The sequence below is a fragment of the Cyanistes caeruleus genome, chromosome 27 (genome assembly GCF_971803275.1).
Source record: "Cyanistes caeruleus chromosome 27, bCyaCae1.hap1.1, whole genome shotgun sequence".
Lineage (NCBI taxonomy): Eukaryota > Metazoa > Chordata > Aves > Passeriformes > Paridae > Cyanistes > Cyanistes caeruleus.
Genome location: NC_141727.1, coordinates 4,220,957 through 4,244,821, shown reverse-complemented (window position 1 = coordinate 4,244,821; position 23,865 = coordinate 4,220,957). Strand labels below are relative to the sequence as shown.

Below are 23,865 nucleotides of genomic sequence, written 5' to 3'. Positions count from 1 at the left end.
CCGGCTCAGGAGGGACTCGAGGAGCGCCTCGGGGCTGGCAGGGACACGGGGACATCGCGGGGAGCTGGCACAGCCCTCGGCACCACCCCAGCTGCAGGTTTGGGGTGCTGCGTCCCCCTGGAATTCCCTGAGCTGCTCTGGGGGATTTTTCCGCCCCCCACCTTTGTCCCACACGTGGAGCTCTGTCCCTTTTGGGGACAGGGTGGGGACAATGACACCGCCAGCAGGGAGGAGCCGTGTCGGGGTGCAGCGGGGGGATAACGGGAGATGATCCCGCTGTGCCCTGCCCTGAGCCCCTCGCTGGGCCCTGTTGGCTCCAGCCCTGTCACTCTGGTGACTCTGTCACCCCCGCCCGTGTCCCGGTGTCCCCAAGGCTTGTGGCCGTCATTCCTCCCGGTTCTCTGCACTCCTCCTGCTCTCCTGTCACACGTGGCTCCGTTTCCCTCCCAGAATTGTCCCCCATGTCACCGCAGGGCGGGTGCTGTGTCCTGGCTGTGCCAGCTGGTGCCGCAGGTGACTCGGGGCTCGTGTCATGGCACTGGGGTCACCTCCTGCCACCGCGGAGCCTTTGAGGTGCTGCTGGCACCCCCAAATTGGGTGCGGGGCTCATTCCCTCAGCAGTTTCCCCACGGCGGTTTTGGGATGCTCTGCTGTGTCCAAGCGGCCTGAGCCGGGCCAGGCCCTGCTGGCTGTCCCCATCCCAGCTGTCCCCATCGCCAGGCCAGGCTCTGTCCGTCCGTCTGTCCAGCTGTTTCCTGTGCTCGCTGTTTCCTTGCCTCGCGGGTCTGTGTCAGCCTTTGTCCGTCTGTCAGCCCCGACCCGGCTGTTTCCGTCTCCACGTCTGCCTGTGCCAGTCCCTGTCACTCCTGTCCCTCTGTCCTGCCGTTTCCTATCCGTGTGTCCTTCCATCCGGCAGTGCCCGGCCTTGGCCTCACCCTGCTGGTTCTTGTCCGGCTTTCCCTGTCCTGCTTCTCCTGGAATCCCTCTGCCAGCTCCCTCTGTGCCCGTCCTGGTCAGCTTGTGGTCCCTGTCGCTCTGTCCTGGCTGGTCCTGTCCTGGGTGTTCCTGGGTGACACATCCCAGTCCCCGTCCTCATCCCTGGGTGTCCCTGGGTGACACATCCCTGTCCCTGTCCCTGTCCCTGTCCCTGTCCCTGTCCCTGTCCCTGTCCCTGTCCCTGTCCCTGTCCCTGTCCCTGTCCCTGTCCCTGTCCCTGTCCCTGTCCCTGGGTGTCCCTTTCCTGTTCCTGGGAGTCCCGTGTCCATCCCAGTCCCGGTGTCCTGGTGCCTGCTCTGGTCCCCATCCCAGAGCCAGCTCGGTGCCGGTTCTGCTGTCCCGGTGCCGGTTCCCATCCCCCTGCCACTGTCCTTGTCCCGGTGCCGGTTGCCATTCCTGCCCCTCCTCCCCGGTGCTGGTCTCCATTCCCACCCCGCAATCCTGGTGCCAGTGCCGGTTCTGCTGTCCCGGTGCCGGTTCCCATTCCCACCCCTCCTCTCCGGCGCTGGTCCCCGTTCCCAGCCCCCATCCCGGTGCTGGTGCCAGTTCCGCTGTCCCGGTGCCGCTTCCGCTGTCCTGGTGCCGGTCCCCGTTCCGGTTCCGCCACCCGGTGCCGGTGCCGGTTCTGCTGTCCCCGTGCCGGTCCCCGTTCCCAGTCCGCCACCCGGTGCCGGTGCTGGTTCCGATGTCCCGGTGCCGGTCCCCGTTCCCAGTCCGCCACCCGGTGCCGGTGCTGGTTCCGATGTTCCGGTGCCGGTCCCGCTGACCCGGTGCCGGTTCTGCTGTCCCGGTGCCGGTCCCGCTGACCCGGTGCCGGTTCTGCTGTCCCGGTGCCGGTCCCGCTGACCCGGTGCCGGTTCTGCTGTCCCGGTGCCGGTCCCGCTGACCCGGTGCCGGTTCCGCTGTCCCGGTGCCGGTTCCGCTGACCCGGTGCCGGTTCCGCTGACCCGGTGCCGGTTCCGCTGTCCCGGTGCCGGTTCCGCTGACCCGGTGCCGGTGCCGTCCCGGTCCCCGTTCCCAGCCCGCCCCCCGGTGCCGGTGCCGTGCCGGTCCCTCCCGCCGGGCGGGCCGTACCGAGCCTCCCGCGCCCCGCCCGCCGCCGCGGGCACCCGGAGGAGGCGGAGCCGCAACCGGGGCCGGGGCCGCCGCCGGCCCAGCCCGAGCCGAGCCGAGCCGAGCCGAGCCGGACCGCAGCGTGCGGGGCCGGGCCGGGCCCAACCCAACAGCGTGCGGGGCCGCACCGGGCAGCGCCGCGCGGGGCTGCGCCGAACCGAGCCGTGCGGAGCCGGGCCGGGCCGAACCGAGCCCGCCCGCCGCGCCCCGATGAATGGGATCGCCTTCTGCCTGGTCGGGATCCCGCCGTCCGCCCCCGCGGTGAGCGACACCCGCCACACCGGCGACACCGGGGACCCGCTGGGGTCGCGGGAACGGGGACTGGGAGCGGCGCTGGGCGGAACTGGGGGGACTGGGGAGGGCGTAGGCTCGGCCGAGTGGGGTCTGGGAGGAACTGGGGGATACTGGGGGGACTGGGGAGGGCGTAGGCTCGGGGAATTGGGTCTGGGAGGAAATGGAGACACTGGGTGAGCTGTAGGTTTGGGGGAATAGGGACTGGGAGAACTGGGAGGTACTGGGAGAGCCTAGGGCCGGGACTGGTCTGGCACTGGGGCCGGCTGTTGGGTGATGCCCCCCGGGGACAGGACCGGGACCGGGCCGGTTCCCCGGAGCGGGACCGGGGGGTGTCCAGCCCCCCCCTACGCCATGTCCCAGGCGTTGGTGGCCACGGTGGCCTGTCCCCAGCCACAGCGGCGTCGTGGCAGGGCGGAGGGGCTGCGGCGCCTGGATGCGGGCCCGGAGCCGAGGGGGAGACCCCGGGAAGGAGCTGCCCCTTCCCGGGACGAGACCCACGGACCCCCACGCACTTCCCCCGAAACTCCCGGGGCCGGCTCCGCGTGCCTCCGGCGGATCCATCCCCGCCAGCGCCCGGCTCTGGGCAGGCACCAACCCCCCCGGCGTGCCCAGAAACCCCTGGAGCTCAAACCCACCCCACAAAACTCCGAGCAGCCCCCCAGGATTTTCCCACCCGCGGGTGGGCACCGGCATCGCCCGGCGCCGCTGCAGCGGAGGGCGATTCCCGTCTCCCGGTGGTGCCAAGGAAGGCCAGCCCAGCCCTGGCTAAATCCCCATTTCCTGCCCGTTTTGTGCCAAAATCCTCGGCGTGGGGATGAGGACAGCGCTGGGGGGATGTGGGGCGGGGGTCTGGTGGCGGTGGGGACCCCGCGGTGTGGCGCTGGCAGAGGCTGCGCGTCCTCCTCGCCCCACAGCTGAATTTGGCCTCTGTTCCTCAGTTCCTGGTGTGGGGTTTTTTTTTTTGAACTCGGCTTCCTCGGCCCCGGCCGTGGGGGTAATAACCGGCCTCAAAGGATTAATTGGGGTGTGCGAAATGGCTCGGGGATGAGGAGCTGCTGGGCGAGCGGCTGAGCATTAATCATGGTTCCTCCTGGGATTCATCCCTGCTCCCTCCGCGCCGCTGGGCGCTGCCGCTCGGGGCTTTGGGATGGGGTGTGGGAATGGTGAAATCGCCTTTTCTGCTGCGTTTTGGGGTGAAATGTGCCCTGCTGGGGGGCGGCACCCGGGGCAAGGCTCCAGTCGCTGATTTGGGGCGCTGGAGGGGTTTGGGGTGTTGGGGGATTTGGGGTGCTGAGGGATTTGGAGCGCTGAGGGGGATTTGGGGTGAATTTAGAGGGGTTCATTACCCAGCACGCGTGGGAACGAAGGCTCTTTGCCATCCTCCTGTGAGAATTTAGTGCTGCGCCCACAGAAATCCTGCCCGGCGGCCGCCCCCAGGGCTGTGGGGCAGGGACGGTGTCCCACTGTCCCCAAACCCTCTCCTACCCCTTGTGGCTCCTGTCCCCGAACCCATTTTGCTGCTTCTACTCGAAAAATTGAGTTTCTTCACTCAGTTTTCTTATTTTCTTTTCTTTTTTTTTTTTTTTTTTCCCTTTCCCCCCCTCCTTTCTCTCTGAACCCTGAACTTGAAAGACAGGAAAAGCCTGTGCTCGGGGCTGCTGCCGCAATCGCGCCTCGCCAGCGCCAAAGCTGGCACGGGCAGCGCCACGCGGTGCCACCGCGGGGTCCCGCTGGTCACCCCGGGGCTGGGACAGCCCTGCCAGGGCTCCGACCTCTGCGGCACAACCTTGGCGTGTCCCTGTCACCGCTGGCACCCGGCCCCGCGGGGGCACCGGGGGTGATGTGTGATCCTAAACCCCCCCCGGGCAGGGTCTGCTGAGGGCCCCGGTGTTGTTTGGGGTTTGGGGATTGGGGGTTTGGGGTTTTTTTTTTGGGGTTCAGCTCGGGTTGGGGTCGGTGTGGGGGATGCTGAGCGTGGGAGCGGCTCCAAAGTGGAATTTGGAGCCTCTCCCCGGTTCACGTGGAGAAAACACCCAGGGGTGAGGGGGGGTTATCCTGGGAAGCTGCCGAGCCCCGGGATGGCCTTTTATTCTCATTAAAAGGGAAAAAACAGGATTAGGTTTCAAGTCGCTGCCGTCCCATTAATAAACCAAGTTTGTCTTCGGCAAGGCAGCAAGACCTGATTTAAAAAGGAATGGAGATAGATGACCTATTTTAAGCTCTCAAGTTGGAAAATATCGACCTGGCTGCCTCCAGCCTGCCAGCGGCGGGGCCGGCTGTGCCAGCTGGGCCACGCCGCGCTCCCAAAACCCGCCCGGCTCTCCCAAAACCGTCACAGCTCTCCCAAAACCATCACAGCTCTCCCAAAACCATCACAGCTCTCCCAAAACCCTCCTGGCTCTCCCAAAACCCGCCCGGCTCTCCCAAAACCATCACAGCTCTCCCAAAACCGTCACAGCTCTCCCAAAACCGTCACAGCTCTCCCAAAACCCGCCCGGCTCTCCCAAAACCATCACAGCTCTCCCAAAACCGTCACAGCTCTCCCAAAACCGTCACAGCTCTCCCAAAACCGTCACAGCTCTCCCAAAACCCTCCTGGCTCTCCCAAAACCGTCACAGCTCTCCCAAAACCGTCACAGCTCTCCCAAAACCGTCACAGCTCTACCAAAACCCGCCCGGCTCTCCCAAAACCGTCACAGCTCTCCCAAAACCGTCACAGCTCTCCCAAAACCCTCCTGGCTCTCCCAAAACCGTCACAGCTCTCCCAAAACCATCACAGCTCTCCCAAAACCCTCCTGGCTCTCCCAAAACCGTCACAGCTCTCCCAAAACCGTCACAGCTCTCCCAAAACCATCACAGCTCTCCCAAAACCATCACAGCTCTCCCAAAACCCGCCCGGCTCTCCCAAAACCGTCACAGCTCTCCCAAAACCGTCACAGCTCTCCCAAAACCATCACAGCTCTCCCAAAACCGTCACAGCTCTCCCAAAACCATCACAGCTCTCCCAAAACCGTCACAGCTCTCCCAAAACCATCACAGCTCTCCCAAAACCCGCCCGGCTCTCCCAAAACCGTCACAGCTCTCCCAAAACTGTCACAGCTCTCCCAAAACCCGCCCGGCTCTCCCAAAACCGTCACAGCTCTCCCAAAACTGTCACAGCTCTCCCAAAACCATCACAGCTCTCCCAAAACCCTCCTGGCTATCCCAAAATCCTTATGGTTCTCCCAAAACCATCACAGCTCTCCCAAAACCATCACAGCTCTCCCAAAACCCTCCTGGCTATCCCAAAATCCTTATGGTTCTCCCAAAACCATCACAGCTCTCCCCAGACCCACCTGACTCTCCCCAAACCCTCACAGCTCTCCCAAAACCCTCCTGGCTCTCCTAAAATCCACTTGGTTCTCCACAAACCATCACAGCTCTTCCCAGACCCACCCAACTCTACCAAAACCGTCACAGCTCTCCCAAAACACCCCTGGCTATCCCAAAATCCTTATGGCTCTCCCAAAACCATCACAGCTCTCCCAAAACCCTCCCAGCTCTCCCAAAACCCCCCTGGCTCTCCCAAAACCATCACAGCTCTCCCCAAAACCCTCCTGGCTCTCCTAAAATCCACTTGGCTCTCCCAAAACCATCACAGCTCTCCCAAAACCCTCCTGGCTCTCCCAAAACACACCCAGCTCTCCCAAAACCCTCCTGGCTCTCCCAAAACCATCACAGCTCTCCCCAAACCCCCCTGGCTCTCCCCAAACCCCCCTGGCTCTCCCCAAACCCCCCTGGCTCTCCCCAAACCCCCCTGGTTCTCCAGGAGCCGGCCTGGCTCAGGCTGCCTCAGGTCGCTGCCTCAAACGCGCCGCCGACCTCCTGCCCGGAGCACCCGGAGCAGTCGCCTCCTTTCTCCGTGGCGGCTTTTCCCCAGAAGTTCATTAATTCCTCCCTAATTGGCAGCCTGGGCACACCTTGGCGTGGCGCAAGACCTGCGGCGGCGCAGTCGGGCAGGCCGGTGCCACCACGGCCGCGCCAGGGTCACATTCCCGATGGGTTTGGTGTCCCCGGGCTTTGGAGAGAGGTGGATTTCAGGGATGGAGGGTGTCGGGGTGTGGGGCTGGCCCCGGTCCTTGGGAGGGTGGGGCTGGATGTGGGGAAGAGGGGATGAGTTGTCCCAAAGTGACCAAAATGAGGCAGCGGTGACAGTGGGGATGGTGCTGGTGACAGTGGGGATGGCCCTGGTGGCAGTGGGGATGGCCCTGGTTACCGTGGGGATGGCCCTGGTGACAGTGGGGATGGCGCTGGTGGCAGTGGGGATGGCCCTGGTGGCAGTGGGGATGGCCCTGGTGACAGTGGGGATGGCGCTGGTGACAGTGGGGATGGCGCTGGTGACAGTGGGGATGGTGCTGGTGACCGTGGGGATGGGGCCTGGTGACTGTGGGGATGGCCCTGGTGACAGTGGGGATGGCGCTGGTGACAGTGGGGATGGTGCTGGTGACCGTGGGGATGGGACCTGGTGACTGTGGGGATGGCCCTGGTGACAGTGGGGATGGGACCTGGTGACAGTGGGGATGGCCCTGGTGGCAGTGGGGATGGGACCTGGTGACAGTGGGGATGGCCCTGGTGACCGTGGGGATGGGACCTGGTGACTGTGGGGATGGCCCTGGTGACAGTGGGGGTGGGACCTGGTGACAGTGGGGATGGGACCTGGTGACAGTGGGGATGGCCCTGGTGACAGTGGGGATGAGACCTGGTGGCCATGGGATGGAGCATGGTGGCCACTAGGATGGGACATGGTGACCATGAGGATGGCCCTGGTGGCCATGGGGATGGAGCATGGTGACCATAGGCATGGTCCTGGTGACCACGAGGATGGCCCTGGTGACCACAGGGATGGCCCTGGTGACAGTGGGGATGGGACCTGGTGACCACAGGGATGGACCCTCCTCTCTCCCTGGGATGGAACCCACTGGAACCCACTGGAACCCACTGGAACCCACTGGAACCCCCTGGAACCCACTGGAACCCCTTTCCCAGAAGGATTTGGGATTCCAGGAGCCATCCCAGCCCAGGGAACAGATTCCTGCCACATCCCTGAGCCCCGGCCTCGTGTCCCCTTCAGTCACCAGCCAGGTCCCCATCACCCCTCCTGTCACCCACCACCGGTGACACCCCTTGACCTGTCACTGCACACCCCGGGGTGCCCACGGTGACCGTCCCCCCCCCGCCATCCACCGAGGGTGACAGAGGGTCCCTTGATGGCGCCGAGCGCGTGGGGCAGCCCCGGGGCGGGTGGGACAGAGCCCGGTGGCTCCGGGGGACAATCGGGCCATTGTGGCACATAGTGGCTCTTTCTCCGCCGCGCCGGGCGGGGGCCGGGCTGCGGTGCCAGCGCTTTCCAGGGCCAAGCGTGGTCCCCAGCGGGGCTGGCGGTGACTGGTGTGGCAGCAGTGGCAGGACATCGATGTCCCCGGCCGGGGAGGGGACGCGGACTGGACGTTGGGCCGATGGACGCGTGTGGGCTGCGGAAAAATGTCCGGCTGCTCCTCGCGCTGCTGGGGAGCTGCCACCGCAGCTTGGTGTCCCCAAAGCCGTGTCCCCAAAGCCACCTCCTGTCCTCGCTGTGGCCGGGGGGAGGCTCAGGACCCCCTTTGGGCTCCTTGTTTTCAGCAGCCAGCCGGGGCTGTGGGATTTGGCCGAGCTCCCTCCCAAACCCTCAGGCGTCACCCCGAGGTTGTCCCTCGTGTCAGGGGGGGGTTCATGGCCACTGTCCCCACCCCGGGCCACCCATCCTTGAACGGGGCCGGGGCTGGAAGGAGCCGCAGCCTCCCCCTGACCTCCCCGGCTCGGATTTTCCGCCGCGGAGGAGCGGGAGCGGAGCGCAAGGTGCCTCTCGGAGCCGCCGGAGGAAATGGCTCATTGTTGTTAGCCCGGCTGAAAAAAAACCCACCCAGAGACCCGAAAAGCGGCCGTAATGAGGCCAGCTTCTATTTGAGGGTTTCCATGGGAAAAACAGGAAACGGAATCCTGTTACTTTTCAAGGGCCCGCGGCTGATAACGCCGATTTTAGGACGGGGCAGAGGAGGAGGAGGAGCTGGGGATGAAGGACACCGTGGTCCCGCTTCCTCAGGGAAGATAAAAACTCCTCCTTGGAGCGGCTCTGGCTCCGTGGTTCCGCTGGCTCTGGTGTGTCCCCAAGCTTGTCCCTGCTTTCCCTGCTGGCTCTGGCAGTTGGGGACAATGAGGGACAGGGGGAGCTGGGATGTGGGAACGGGCAGAGCACGGCGCCGTGGGGAGGGACCCGCTGTGTCCCCAAAAGCGGCCCTGGCTGTGCTGGGATGTGTCCCTGGGGCGCTGGGAGTGTCCCCCAGCCCTGTGGCTCTGTCCCCAGCATGCCACATCCTGAGTGCTCCGGTGGCATTCAGGAGCGGGATTGAGGGATGGCGCCGCGTCCTGCCCTCCTGGCTTTGTGGCGCGTGCACGCTGTCACCTCGGCGCGGTGACATCAGCCGGTGGCACCCGCAGGGATGTTCGGGGGGGGGACAATCCAACAATTCCAGCCCAGGGATTCCGCCAGGGACAGGCAGGGGTGGAACCACGCGGCCGGAGATGCACGGTGGGCCCAGGAGAGGCCGGGAAAGGGAACGAGGCTCTCGGGCCACATTCCCAAATTCCTCTGGATGTGGCAGCAGGGACCCCCCCTGCCCGGGGGGGAGCTGGAGCTGCTGCTTTGAGATGGGATGAGATCCCTGCGGATCCAGGGATGGTGTCTGGGGTGGACAGTGCCGGGAGGGAGCTGGGTTTGGTGACAGGACGGACCCGCTGTGGGCTGGGGAGGAGACGCTGTCCAGATAAAAGTTGGTGTTGGGAAGGAAGGAAGGAAGTAAGGAAGGATTTCCTTCCCCGTGTTAACACCCAACCCGCAGCGGCAGGAATGTCACAGGGATGCTCGGTGGCTTCTCCTTGGCTCCGGTGTCACCCGGGCAGTGTCACCACCCCGCTCCCGGCTGCTCCGGGGGTGACGGGGATGAGGATGAGGGTCCTTGACTGGGGTGGGGTTTGGGAACGGGGCAGCCCCCAGAGCTGGATCTGCTGTGGGACCCCCGTCCTGGGCTGTCCCCAGAGCTGGCAGTGGGGACAGGGACCCCCAGCCCTGAGCCCTGGTGGCTTTTCCATGGCCAGGGACCCCCAGCCCTGCACCCTGGTGGCTGTTCCATGGCCAGGGACCCCCAGCCCTGAGCCCTGGTGACCTTTCCATGGCCAGGGACCCCCAGCCCTGAGCCCTGGTGGCTTTTCCATGGCCAGGGACCCCCAGCCCTGCACCCTGGTGGCTTTTCCGTTCCCCCACAAGGTCTCAGAGGTTTGTGGGGTCCCAGTGGTGCCGCGAGGGGCTCGGGGGTGCTGTTGACAGCCGGGCCGTGGGAAAAGAGGCTGTTGGGAATCTCCAGGGATGCTTGGAGCAAACCCTTCTGGCATCAGCCGAGAGTCATCACCAGCACTCCCACCCTGCCCAGATGTGGTGCATCCATCCCTGGGGGTCCTGCCAGGCTGGGACATGGCACAGGGAGGCACCCGAGGGGTTTCTCTCCATCACCGAGGTGTTTTTGCCTCCTTTTCCCTCCTTTTCCCAGCGCTGCTCCTCCTGCCTGGGATGCGCCCCCACTCCCACCCCTCTTTCCCCCCATTCCCCGCGGGATCCAGCCGGGTGGGATTGGGGTGGGGGCATTCCAGGGGGCTGGAGCATCCCGGGGGGGGCTGTGGAGCAGGCGCTGCCTGTGTGCGAGCACCCCCCTAAAATCCCCTCTGAGCCGCAAAGCTCCTCAGCCCTGGTTTGAGTTAAAGAGAATTAAAATGCTTTCTCCCGCCGATCCCTAATCCCGGGGGCTGCGGCTCGGCCGGGAGGGATCCCCGGATGCTCCCGGCGTGGTCACCTGTCCCCAGCCCCGTTCTGGTGTCACTTCACCGCCTCCAGGCCCGGTCCAGGAGCATCCCCGCCCTGCCCAGGGGGTGTGGGTGGGTGCGGGCAGCTCCGGCCCGCAGGGGACCGTCCGTCCCGGCTCTTTTTGGGGCTGCAGCCCCCCCAAAAGCTGCCTGGAACCCAGGAAGGGCGTGTGGGACCCCCTTCCCCATGGCAGGTGGGAGCCGGCAGCAGCTTTGCCGTGAAAGGGCTGGAAATCGGTTATTGTTTCAGCAGGGCTTTCTCCTCCTCCTCCTCCAAAATCCCATTAAAACCTCATTTTTCTGACCCTAATCGCAGCTGGCCCTGGCTGGGGGGATTAGCGCTGTGTCCCCCCCGCTGGATCCGGGCGGGAGAAGCGCGGCCGGAGGAGGGCGGCGGTGTGGCCGCGGTGGTGGCAGCGCTGCTGTCCCTGTCCTGTCCCCTGTCCCCTGTCCCCTGTCCCTGTCCCTGTCCCTGTTCCTGTCCCTGTCCCTTCCCTGTCCCTGTCCCTGTCCCCTGTCCCTTGTCCCTGTCCCTGTCCCTGTCCCCTGTCCCTTGTCCCTGTCCCTGTCCCTGTCCCCTGTCCCTGTCCCTGTCCCTGTTCCTGTCCCTGTCCCTTCCCTGTCCCTGTCCCTGTCCCCTGTCCCTGTCCCCATCCCTGTCCCCGTCCCTGTCCCTGTCCCTGTCCCTGTCCCTGTCCCTGTCCCTGTCCCTGTCCCTGTCCCTTCCCTGTCCCTGTCCCTGTCCCTGTCCCTGTCCCTTCCCTGTCCCTGTCCCTGTCCCCTGTCCCTGTCCCCATCCCTGTCCCCGTCCCTGTCCCTGTCCCTGTCCCTGTCCCTGTCCCTGTCCCTGTCCCTGTCCCTGTCCCTGTCCCTGTCCCTTCCCTGTCCCTGTCCCTGTCCCTGTCCCTGTCCCTGTCCCTCTCCCTGTCCCTGTCCCTGTCCCCTGTCCCTGTCCCCATCCCTGTCCCCGTCCCTGTCCCTGTCCCTGTCCCTGTCCCTGTCCCTGTCCCTGTCCCTGTCCCTGTCCCTGTCCCTGTCCCTGTCCCTGTCCCTTCCCTGTCCCTGTCCCTCTCCCTGTCCCTGTCCCTGTCCGTGTCGCTGTGCTGTCCCAGGGGTGACGTTATCCTCGCCGCGTGCCAGGGGTGGCGGTGGCGCGGCTGGCAGTGTCCCACAGCTGGTGACAGGGCCCGGGCTGGGACCAGCGGCTGCGCCCCGGAGATGTCACCGCGCTCGGGGCGGGGCGGGCTCGGTGCCAGCGGGGGGGGACAGGGGGGGACATGGGGGGGAGGCCCCTCAGTACTGGCAGGTGTGTCCCCCTGTCCGTGTGTCCCCCTGTCCGTGTGTCCCCCTGTCCGTGTGTCCCGTGTCCGTGTGTGTCTGGTGTCCGTGTGTGTCCGTGTGTCCGTGTGTCCGTGTGTCCGTGTGTCCGGTGTCCGTGTATCCCCTGTCCGTGTGTCCGTGTGTCCCCTCTGTCCGGTGTCCATGTGCCCCTCTGTCCGTGTGTCCGTGTGTCCGTGTGTCCGTGTGTCCCTCTGTCCATGTGTCCGGTGTCCCGTGTCCGTGTGTCCCTCTGTCCATGTGTCCGGTGTCCGTGTGTCCGGTGTCCGTGTGTCCGTGTGTCCCTCTGTCCATGTGTCCGGTGTCCCGTGTCCGTGTGTCCCTCTGTCCATGTGTCCATGTGTCCGTGTGTCCGTGTGTCCGCGTGTCCGGTGTCCGGTGTCCGTGTGTCCCTCTGTCCGTGTGTCCGTGTGTCCCTCTGTCCATGTGTCCGTGTGTCTGTGTGTCCGGTGTCCGTGTGTCCCTCTGTCCGTGTGTCCGGTGTCCCTCTGTCCGGTGTCCGTGTGTCCGTGTGTCCGTGTGTCCGTGTGTCCGTGTGTCCCTCTGTTCCCTCTGTCCGGTGTCCCTCTGTCCCTGTGTCCGGTGTCCGTGTGTCCGTGTGTCCGTGTGTCCCTCTGTCCGTGTGTCCATGTGTCCGTGTGTCCGTGTGTCCCGGGGCCGGCAGCGGGCCCGGTGCATGCCGGGAGCTCCTGTTTGGCCGCGTATTTAGGACACTCCTGTGCAAAACACGAACGTTCTGGAAGGCGTCCAGGCGCGCTCGCATTCCTCGGGGTGGAATCTGCCCCCGCCAGCGCCGCCTGACCTTTCCCTCTTTGGGCTGCGGGAATAATCCCGGGGATCGCCCCCTCCCTGTCCCCCCCCAGGGCTGGGGACCCCCTCCCCAAACCCCCTGAGAACCGCTGGGGCGGCTCAGCGGGGACTCAGGGAGGTGACAGGATGGCACCCAGTGTCCCCCGCTGTCCCGGGACCCCCGGCCGGATCCAGCCCCGCCATTCCCGGCTGGATTTTTCCCCCTTTGAGGCGGGAAGCGAAGCCCCCCCGGGCGCTGCTGGCACCCCCAGCCCCGTCTGGTTGCTCCAGCTCTGCGAGCCGGGACACGCCAGCTCCGTGTCCCCGGGCTGGGGCGAGGCCACCGGGCTGTCCCCGGGGTGGCTCCGGTGGCGGACCCCCGGCACGGGCCCCGGGTGACATCAGGGTGGCCCCGGGTGGCGCGGGAGGGGGTGGCAGGGATTTTGGCTCCCACTTTTCTCCATCCCGGTTTCTCACACCGGGACGGTGCCCTGGCTGTGCCGAGGGGTCCTTGGGGACACGGCTGTCACCACCCCACCCCGGCCAGCCGGACTCGGGGGGGTGTCACTTTGGGTGGGCGCTGGGGACACTCTGGACAGCGGAGGGTGGTGGCTCAGTGTGACATTGGCAGTGTCAGCCCGGGGGGCTGTGCGGCATCACCCTGGCGCTGTGGGGCTGGGGGTGACCCACAGGGAGCGGGGCGGGAGGGGAGGGAGGGAAATGCCCGGCCCCGAGGCCGCGGGGATGCAATCCCAGCAATTCCCGGCATTTCCCGGCGTGGCCGCACGTGCCTCGCTCTCCTCGGGCTCCAGCGCGGCAGGAATGCGGCGCGGGACCCCCTCGAGCGGGGACAGGGACAGGCAGAGCGGGAGGGGACAGCCCAGGGGGGGCACTGCCAACCCCCGGCCCCAAACCCGGCTGTGCCAGGCTCCCCGAGGTGCCGCTCTTTTCCTTATCCCCCCCAAATTCTGGGGGAGCGGCTTGGGGAAGGGGATTTGTGCCCGTGCGGGCAGCAGCGACAAGGGTGGCGTTGTCCCAGGTGTCCCCAGCGCTGTCAGGGGGCCTGGGTGGCACCGCGGAGGGTGGTGGCTTTGTGTCGGGGGGGGACAACAGGGGACAGGTGTCCCCCAAAATGGGCGGTGGGGCTGAGGGGGGGCTCTGGGTTCAATTCCAGCTGGGAATTGTCCTTGGAGCCACGGCCGCAGGCGCTGAGGGAGGCCTGAGGAGCCGTGTCGGGCTCTGGGGGGATATTTTTGGTCTCCACGGGGCTGTTTTGGTCCCCGGAGTCGGGGTTTGGTCCTCGGGGTGCAGGATACGTGTCCCCCCCTCTCCTCCCAGGCCTCTGCTGAGTGCTGGGGACAAAGAGGGGACCGGGGGTGTCCCGCAGCACCTCCCCGGCTCTCCCGGGGGTGACAGAGGGTGACAACACCCCGAGGATGTCCCCCCGCTCCGTGTCCCCGGCATCGCCCGGTGCCCTGCGGAAAGGAAGGAAGGAAGGGGCCGGGAGGAGGGAGAGGAGGAAGCGGGGAGGGTGGGATGCTGCCCGGGGTGATGGAGGAAGAAGGGGGCGGATAGGAAGGGAAAAAAAAGAAGAAAAAAAAAAAAGAAGGAATTAAAAAAAAAAAAGGAAAAAAAAAAAAAAAGAAGGGGGAAAAAAGAAGGGAAAAATAAATTAAAGGGAAAAAAATGAAAGGGAAAAAAAAGGAAAAAGGGAAAGTCCTGGCAAAGTGACGCCTCAGGCGGCGGGGTGGAGGGGCTGGGGGCGGGGGTCTGGCTGGGGGCGGTGGGCTGGGCACTGATCCCTGCCAGCAGCTGGAGCCGCAGCCGGGACGTGTGGCTGCCCGCCCTCCCTCCCTCCATCCTTCCATCCATCCCTCCCTCCCTCTTTCCATCCCTCCCTCCCTCCCTCCATCCGGGGGGTGGCTGGGTGGGGGCTGTGCCGCTCGGGGGGTGCTGAGCGAGCGAGCGAGAGCCGAACCGGCAGCTCCGCCGGCCTGCGAGCTCCGCGCATCGCCCCCCGCCCACCCCCATGGGGGTCCCGACCCCCGGCTGAGATCCCCTGAAGGCCGGCGGGATGGTGGAGGAGAGCACGGGCGGGGCGGCGCGGGGGTCGCGGCGGGGTCCCTGCCGGCCCCCCCCGGCCCCCAGCCCCAAGAGGCTGTGGAGCGTGGAGCGCTCCGGGAGGGGCTGGCGCCTGGAGCGGCCGGTCGGGGTGGATTGCAGCTCCCCCGAGCCCCGCTGCATCTGGCTGAGCAGCCTGCGCCGCCACGCCGCCGCCCCCGACCCCCGCCCGCCCCCGGCCCCCCGCCCCGGCCGCGGGCTGAGAACCGAGCGGTGCCGCCGGGTGAGAGCCGGGGTTGGCGGGGGGGATTTGGAAGGGTGGAGGGGTCCCAGGAGGGAGGGTGGGGGGTGCGTGTGTCCCTTTGGTCCCCTCCTGTGGCCGAGGATCGGGGTCCAGCTCCCGGATCCTGCTCCTGCAGGACAAATCCCGCGCCCCAGGACTTGGGGACAAGGCTCCTTTGTTCTGTGGGAGCGGGACCTGTCCCCTCTGTGTCCCCACAGTGACACGGGGGACAGGGACTCGGTGACACCTGCGCTGGGGTGGGGGTGGAGGAGCTCAGGGGAATTGGGGTGACTCGGGCGGGGGGGGCTGGATGTGACAGGCACAGGATCAAGGGGCTGCCCCCATCCCTGCAGCGCTTGTGGGATGGGGGTTTGGGAATGCTGGGATGAGGAGGATGAGGATGGTGGAGCACGGCAGGAACCACCAGGGCGAGGTTAAAATCAAGGCAGAAATTTGGGAGGAGGGCCGGGGCTCTGGGGACAAGCGGCTGAGGTGACAAACTGGGTGACAATCCCGCCGCATGTGGGAAACCGGAGCATCTCAGCTCTGCGCGAGTGCCCCGAGACCACAACCTCTGAAACCCAAAAACCTCCAAATCCGCGTGCCGGAGAGGGAAACTGAGGCACAGCATCCAGCCTGGATGGTCAAGCTGACACCTGGGGACGCGTCCCTGAGCTGGAGACACGTTCTGGGCTGTGACACGGGGACACGTCCCCGTCCCCTCGGGCCGCTGCTGCCGTTGGTGTCTGCAGCGAGCCGAGCCCTCTCTCCGAGGCCTGTCCGTGCCGGTTAAAATCAGCGGGGCACATTCAGCTGTCAGCTTAAAAATAATCCGGCGAGCCGGCGGCCGACACAATGGAGGGCGCAGATGGGGCCGGGCGCCGCCGGGATGCTGCCGGCCCCCGAGGCCGAGCGCTGGGGGGTCCCCCGGGGGTGGGGGGCGCCTGTTGCCATCTGGGTCGGGGTTTTCCGCTGGGATTCGGCGGCAGCGCGGCGTTGGCAGCGGGGTTTTGCGGCTCGGCCGTGGTGCTGTTTTGGGGTTCTGGGTGGTTTGTGGGAGCAGCCAAATTTTGGAGGGGGTCGGTGCGGTGTGACACCGTTTGCAGGGGGACAAGACCCCCGTGGTCACCCCGGGCTCCGTGCGGGACGTGCCGGACAGGGGGCACAGCCCGGCCCTGCCGTCAGATCTCCCCACCGGCAGCGAAAAGGCCCACTCAGCACAGGCACACACAAAGGCTTTTTGTGCCTTGTCCCTTTGTGTCCCTTGTCCCCTCCCCGCTGCCCATCCATCGCTTCCACCCCGGCAGCCCCTGAATTTCAACACCCTCATCCCAGGAGGGGCTGAATCCCGGCTGGGGGAAGGAGCCAGGACTCGGGCAGGGTCCCTGGGGATCCCCGCGGGTCCCTCCCGCTCCCAGATTCCCAATTCCCCCGGGTTTGGCGGAGCTGGCCGGTGCCAGGACCTCAGGCAGTGCCCTCTGCTCCCCTCGGCCGCGGAGCTGCTCCCAGCCCGGCCAGATGTGCGGCCAGATGTGCAGCCACGGGGAGCAGCACCGACCATCCTCATGTGCGAGCCCTCCCGAGCTCTCCGGCTGTTTCTCCATCTCCCCGGTGCCAGGAGAGGTGCCCGCGGCTGCTCCACAGCCCCGTTCCCTCTCTGGGAGCTGTGGGGTGCAGCCACATCCCCTTGTCCCCATCTGCTGCTCGGGGCAGTGTCCCCTGCCACATCCCGAGGTCCCTGCCCCGTTTTGGGGAGCCTCAGGCGGGTCCCACCGCCTCCCGCGCGGCTCTTTCCGGCTTTGCCCAGGGTTATTGCTGTGCCACGGTCAGAAGGGACCTTTTGTCCCCAAGTCCCGCATCCCGTCCCCTCCTGGGTCCCATCCAGACCCCCAGGCACAGCTCATTTATTTGGATTTCCTTTCCATTCATCTCCTTCCCAAAGCCCCCACACAGGAGGAGTCGGGGAGGGCTGGAATTCCCTGGTGGGGGGCTGGGATTGGGGATTGCGGGAGGGGAAATCGGGGCAATTTTGAGCAGAGCTCAGCCCCTAGAAGTGACACCTTGTCCTTGTCCCTGCAGCCGACGCCGGGCCGGAGAGATGGGGCGTCCCCGAACGCCAACGCGCCCCCGGAGGGGGGATCCTTCCCCTGGGTGGGCCCCAAGACGGTGGCGCTGCGGAAGAGCTCCCAGGGCGGCTTCGGCTTCACCCTCCGCCACTTCATCGTGTACCCCCCGGAATCGGCCGTGCACTCGGCCAAGGTAGGGCTGGCAGCCGGGAAAAGCCGGGAATGCTGGAGCGGGACGCGGCTGGGTGCAGGATGCTCCCGTTTGGGCTGAGGGTGGGCAGGGGGATGAGGAGGGGAGCGCCCATCGCCGGCTCTGTTGGGATTCCTGGATGTCCCGTGGCGATCCCAGCCTGGGATGGAGGAGCCCGTGGAGCTGCTGGAAGAGGAGCTCTGGACAAGCAGCACCTCTGGAGACATCCCAGAGCCTTTCGGGATGTTTGTGGGAACGGAGAGGATCCCTCAGCCCCGAGCAGCGGCTGCGGCCTGGCTGGGAACGGCAGGAAAAGGCACCTCCGAGCCCCTGAGGCCAAGCAGGGCTGGCGGATTTTTGGCTCCCGGTTTCCTGGTTGTTGGTGGGGATTTTCCAACTGGATCTGCCCTGGGATCTGCGCTTTGCTCACGGTGACGTCATTTGGGAGGACGCGGCCCTGGCTTGGCACATCTGAGCCCGATCCGGGCCGTTCCCCTCAGGGATGGAGAGATCCCACGGAACCACCCAGGAAAAGCTTCCAGCGTGGATGGAGAGCGCTCCACACCCCAAGGGATGAGCTCCAAGCTCCCGGAATTCCGAACCCACTTCCCTCCCCGTTTTCTGTGGATGATGAGAGGAGAGTCCGGGATCTGGGGAGTCCCACACATCCCTTTCCCTGCTCCAGATCCCTGGATCATCCCTGGAGCTCCGCGGCTCCGGCTGCCCCACGGCTCCAGGCGCTGGCAGCCAGGGAAGCGCGGTGGGAAGTGAGTCACAGGGTGGGGAGAACTCGCCGGAATCCCCGCTCGCCATCCTCCGGCACCGGCGCTTTTCCCAGGCTCCTCGTTCTGCCTCTCCAACCCCTTCCTGCCTTCCTGCGCCGGGAACACGGCCCCGTCTCCGCCAGCGCGACTCTGCCGGGGAGATTTTGTCACGGGAATGGCCTGAAGCTCCCCCAAACCCGCTCCCACCTCTCCACTGCCTCCCAAAAAATTGATCCTGCCCCGCTGGGCACCCGGGCTGAGCCGTGCCCGGGCGGGAGCAGCCGGGGCCGCGTGGGAAGGAGGCGGATTAGCGCCGGGAGCTGGAGATGCTCTTGGAAAGAGGCTGGGAATAGCTGCGGGCCGCCGTGCGAGCCGGAGCCGGCGGGGCAGGGCGCGGTGGGGCTGGCTCAGCAGCAGCCGCGGGGCCCGGCACCCCGCCAGCTCCGGGGGCTGAGTTTCGGTGGGTTTGACTCAGCAGGGAGGGGACCGGCACCGGGAGCCTCGCTCGCCACGCTGGCCGCCCTCATCGCCCTGGCAGCGGGGCCGCCGGGATGTCCCCGGGGCCGGGAAGGGCTCTGCGGTGCCGCAGGGTGAGGACGGGCAGGGAGGGGATGAGTCCGTGCCCGCAGGGGCTCTCGGTGTCCCCACGGTCTCGCTGTGGCCCCGATGAGGCCGTGGAATGTGGATTTTCCTTCCCGCCCTGCGCTGGGCACCTGGAGCGGTGCCGCTGGGAATGGCTGATCCTTGGCGCTGGGAATGATCCATGGAGCTGGGAATGGCTGATCCTTGGAGCTGGGAATGATCCTTGGAGCTGGGAATGATCCATGGAGCTGGGAATGGCTGATCCTTGGAGCTGGGAATGATCCTTGGAGCTGGGAATGGCTGATCCTTGGAGCTGGGAATGATCCATGGAGCTGGGAATGATCCTTGGAGCTGGGAATGGCTGATCCTTGGAGCTGGGAATGATCCTTGGAGCTGGGAATGGCTGATCCTTGGAGCTGGGAATGATCCTTGGAGCTGGGAATGATCCATGGAGCTGGGAATGATCCTTGGAGCTGGGAATGATCCTTGGAGCTGGGAATGGCTGATCCTTGGAGCTGGGAATGATCCATGGAGCTGGGAATGATCCTTGGAGCTGGGAATGGCTGATCCTTGGAGCTGGGAATGATCCTTGGAGCTGGGAATGATCCTTGGAGCTGGGAATGTCTGATCCATGGAGCTGGGAATGGCTGCTCCCTGGCACTGGGGATGTCTGATCCATGGAGCTGGGAATGGCTGATCCTTGAAGCTGGGAATGATCCATGGAGCTGGGAATGGCTGATCCATGGAGCTGGGAATGATCCATGGAGCTGGGAATGTCTGATCCATGGAGCTGGGAATGTCTGCTCCCTGCACTGGGGATGTCTGTCCATCGCACTGGGAGGGAGGCTGGTGCCTTTTCACCCCCCTGGAGGGAGCTGGCACCTCGGGGACACCAGGGCTGTGTCCCCCCCGGCTGGAGGCTGTGGCCAGACCTGCAGTTCCCAGCCGGGCACGGAAAAATCCGGCTCTGCTGGAGTGAGAATTCCCCTTCCAGGATCCCTCCTCGGGGGGGATGTGAGACCCACCCTGCGCCCCACCCCAACCCGGCACCCCCGCCCTGCTGGGGGCTCCCCACGGGGGGATTTGGGGTAGAAAACAGGGATCTGGCACAGTTCCCACCCCACGGGACACACCAGTGCCCAGCAGCCGTGCACCGGGACGGGCAGGGATGGGCAGGGATGAGGATTCATCCAAGATGGGATGGATCCCTGTCCTGGAGCCCCACGACGGGGGCTGGGCTCTGCCCGGCCGGGCTGGGTGAAGGGTGAGATGCCAACCCGGGGCTGGCAGGGCCCCTTTCCGCTCCGCTGCCCCAAAACCGGCCCCAAAGCGGCAGCTGGGTGCGGGGGGCTGCGGCCGGTCCCTGATCCGGTGTCACGAGGTAATTTTAGCCTTTAGGAGGGCAGAGGGACGCGCCGGTCCCGCGGGGGGCTTCGGGGGGCTGCCACTGCCCCAATCCCCTCCTCACGGCCCCGCCAAATCAACGCTTTTCTCTTTTTGTTTTTTGGCAGGAGGAGGAGAATGGGAACCGAGCAGGTGAGCACCGGCATGGGGACCCTGGGGACAGTGGCACAGGGGAGGGGGGGTGACGCGGCTGTCACAGGTTGCCGTTGTCACCACAGCCCTGAACATCAGCTGGCGCTGAAGCCACTCGGTGCTTTGGTGGCAGCTTGGTGGCCCTTGGCACCGGCGGTGGCCTCGGTGTCCCCAAACCCCGCCACCGGGGAGCTTTGCGGGATGTCACACCCGGAGGGGCTGCGGCGTGGCCAGCACCGGCCCCCGGCTAGCGAGGGGTGTTTGGGGACAGGGACGCGGCCCCGCTGTCCCCTCCCGGAGGCTCAGGGTGACGTGAGCGAATGTGAAGGTGTCAGAACGGATCGGCGCTGCCGCGCTGACGCGGCGCCGGGGCCGCGCTCCCCGGGCAGCCTCTGCGGGCGGCGGTGCCAGACCGGGCACCGGGCACCGGGAGGGGCTGGGGGCGTCCCCGACCTCGCTCCGGGTGGGATTTGGGATCCCCGGTGGGCACCGCGCCCTCCTGGCAGCAGCCGGCGGGGGGTGGCGGGGACCTGGGCGAGGAGAGGAGGTGACTTGGCCGCCACGGGAGGGTGCTGGCTGCGGCCGCAGCTCCCTGACACGCTGTCCCCGCCGAGCAGGTCCCCCCCGGAGCCGCCTGGAGCCCATGGACACGATCTTCGTGAAGAACGTGCGGGAGGACGGGCCGGCGCACCAGGCGGGGCTGCGCACGGGTGAGCGGGGACGCGGAGCCGGGGGTGGCTCCAGGCGGCCGGAGGGATCCCGGGAACGCTCCGCCTCCTCCGCCAGGGAATTTCGTGCTTGTTCTGCGCTTTTTTCCCTGGCGTTCCTGCTCTTTTCTGCCCCTTCTCTCTGGTTCTGAGAGTGCTCTGCTCCCTCCGGCCCTGGGGTGCTCAGAGCAGCCCTGGGGTCCCCGGGGGTTCTCTTGGGTTTGGGGTGTCCCGTTGGTCCCTTTGCCACGCGGGATCTGCTCAAACCCTGCCCTGAGTGACCGTGGGGACATCCAGGTGCCACCACTCCCTGGTGGTGACGCTGTCCCCTCCCCGGGCTCCGCAGGTGACCGTCTGGTCAAGGTGAACGGGGAGAGCATCATCGGGAAAACCTATTCGCAGGTGATCGCCCTGATCCAGAACAGGTGAGTGCCCTGCCCGGGATGGCAGGTGACAGGATGGGGACACGGCACAGCAGGCTCTGTCCCTCTGGGGGTCACTGTCAGGCCCCCCGAGGCGCTCGGGTGACCGGGGACAGGCAGCACGTGCTGCCACCGTCACGTGGGGACATTCGCGTGGTGGGGGGTGCAGCCAGGTGTGAGCTTGGGGACAGCTGGGGACTGACCCCGCCCAGCCTGACCCCTCTGTCCCCTGTCCCGCAGTGACGATGTGCTGGAGCTCTCCATCATGCCCAAGGACGAGGACATCCTCCAGCTGGTGAGTTTGCTGGGCAGGTGCCTTGGGGACACTTGGGGACACTTGGGGACACTTGGGGACGCGGCTCCACCGCCACCCTGGAGGAGCAATGGGTGCAGAACTGGGGGTACCGGTGCAGGAACAGGGGGGATGTGGCCCCTGTGATTTTGGGGGGCACAGCTGGAGGATGAGCTGCTCCAGGTTTCAGGGTCCGGCTCATCCTTGGAACCCCCCGAGTGGGTGCGCCGGGATCTGGGGGTGACAGCGGCCCGGGCAGGGTGGCCTGAGGGGCCGAGGGGTGTGAGTGGGGTGATGCCCCTCCTCTCCCAGCCTGGATATTCGGTGGCTTTTGGGGTCTCCCCACTGCTTGTCCCCAGCCTGGGGGACCCCTTCCCGTGGGGCTGGGGGGGTTTTATAAGGGGGTCCCCACCTGCGCCTGCCCCGGGCTCCGGGAATGCCCCGGGAGTGGAGTCAGAGGCGCCGTGAAAACTGAGACGGGCCAGCCGGGATGGCCGTGCTGGAATATTTTAGGAAGGAGGGGAGGGGGAAGCGGAAGGGCTGCGGCTGCTCGGAACCGGGGGGGGACCCCGTGGGAAAGCGGGATGGGTGTGGAGGGGTGGGGGGCTGTATCCAGCCCAGCCCAGCCCAGCCCAGCCCGGCCCAGCCCGGCCCAGCCCAGCCCAGCCCAGCCCAGCCCAGCCCGGCCCGGCCCAGCCCGGCCCGGCCCGGCCCAGCCCGGCCCGGCCCCACGGGAGGTTTGTTCCGGGGTCAGGGAATTCCCAGCGGTGGGAATGTGGAGGATTGTGACCCTGTCCCCCCGTCCCTGTGCCGCCCCTCCCCAGGCCTATTCCCAGGACGCCTACCTGAAGGGCAACGAGCCGTACTCCGGGGGGGCTCAGAGCATCCCCGAGCCCCCTCCCATCTGCTACCCGCGGAAAACCTACCCCTTCCAGGCCCGGGGTGCCGAACCCGCCCCGGGACAGCCGCCGGACCCCCGCGCCCCCCGCCCGGCCACCAGCGGCCCTTCGCCCCCGCTCGGCGCCCGCAGCGACAGCGGCGGCAGCCCCGCGCACCGCCCCGAGGAGCCGCAGCCCGGGGGTCCCCCCCCGCGCCCCGCCGCACCCCACGGGCACCCCGGCTCCTTCTCCCGCCCCTCCTGCCCCGCCAACGTCGCATCCTCCGCGCCCGAGCGCTACGGGATGTCCCCCGCCACCGCCTCCTGCTACGGCGTCCCCAAGCACCTCCCGGAGCACCGGACTCACTGCGGCTTCAAGGAGGGCGTCGGGGGCCTCTCGGGAGCCGGGCGGCTCCCTCGGGACGTGTCGGGGAGCCAGCGTGTGCCCGGTCGCCAGGAGTGCCAGCAGGCGCTGTCGCGCTGGTTCTGCAGCCAGGAGCCGCGGCGCAGCGCCTCGGAGGAGCGGCGACACGCCATGCCTCGCTACCGCAGCGTGTCCCACGACCGCCTCGGGGGCTCCGGGCCCGCGGCCCCTCGGGGCTGGCCCCACAGCGCCTCGCACGACACCCTGCTGCAGCCCAGCCGCGAGGCCTGGGCCCCCCGAGCCCGCTCCGACCATTACCTGGGCAGGTACGGGCGCTCCATGGAGGCGCTGGAGCCCAGCGCGCTGCTCTCGCAGCACCTCGAGCGCTCAGCCTGGCCGCCCGAGAGGCTCTGCCGGGCCGCTGCCGCCGCCGCCGCCTCCGGGCAGCCCGTCCCGCCCGGCTCCTTCGCCGCTTCCTCCTCCTCCTCCTCCTCCTCATCGCGGGAGCCGGTGCAGAAGCACCCGTCGCAGCCCAACCTGCAGAGCGCGGATGACTCGGGCTACATCGGCTACCGCAGCTACAGCCCGTCCTTCCAGCGCCGCACCGGGCTGCTGCACGCCCTGTCCTGCCGCGACCCGGCCTTCGGGGGGCTGCCCACCTTCAGCATCGCGCAGCGAGCGGCGGCTCCGCTCAGGGACCCCGCGCTCAGCCCCGGCGCGTCCCCCGCCGCCGCCCCGGCCGTGCCCAGCGCGGCCCGGGAGCCCAGGCCGGAGGGCGGCCGAGCGTCCGAGCCGCCGGAGGAGCGCAGGGAGGAGGTGGTGCTGCGGCAGAAGCCGCCCACGGGCCGCAAGATGCCCGCGCCGCTGCGGCAGATGAACTTCGTGTTCCCCGAGGGGGTGAAGGAGACGGACATTTGTGACCCGGCCGGGGCCGCGGGCAGAGGGGACAGGCCGGGGGGCGAGCGGCCGGGCAGGAGAGTGGCTCCCTTGGCGGCCCCCGAGGACTCGCTGGCGTCCATCCCCTTCATCGGTGAGTCCAGGGCTCGCTGGTCACCTCCGGGAAGGGATTTGGGAGGTCCCGTGCCAGGGAGGGCGCGTTTGGGGCTCAGAAGTCCAGGGCGTCCATCTGTGGCCAGCAGGGAGACGGGAGGGGGCTGCACCAGCGGCGCCTGCAGTGCCCGGCACCCCAGAGAGTCCGAACTCCACAGAGTCTGCACCCCACAGAGTTCCGAACCCCACAGTCCTGCACCCCACAGAGTCCCG

General features: G+C 67.0%; 1 protein-coding gene across 3 annotated transcripts in view; it reads left to right on the top strand.

Annotated features, from left to right (window-relative positions):
* Positions 1–2,159: 2,159 nt before the first annotated feature.
* ARHGAP23 (Rho GTPase activating protein 23) overlaps positions 2,160–23,865 on the top strand; it is a 33,193-nt gene continuing 11,487 nt past the window's right edge. Inside the window, exons 1-7 of one of the 3 annotated variants that reach the window (XM_086864427.1) lie at positions 2,160–2,370; positions 16,882–17,061; positions 19,916–19,940; positions 20,558–20,650; positions 20,994–21,072; positions 21,310–21,364; positions 22,186–23,632. In XM_086864427.1, the coding sequence (XP_086720553.1) occupies positions 2,320–2,370; positions 16,882–17,061; positions 19,916–19,940; positions 20,558–20,650; positions 20,994–21,072; positions 21,310–21,364; positions 22,186–23,632 (1,930 nt within the window). In that variant the 5' untranslated portion in view covers positions 2,160–2,319. Of the gene's footprint in view, positions 2,371–14,517; positions 14,803–16,881; positions 17,062–19,915; positions 19,941–20,557; positions 20,651–20,993; positions 21,073–21,309; positions 21,365–22,185; positions 23,633–23,865 lie in introns of those variants that run through there. The other 2 variants (XM_086864426.1, XM_086864428.1) reach the window with 2 other exon arrangements.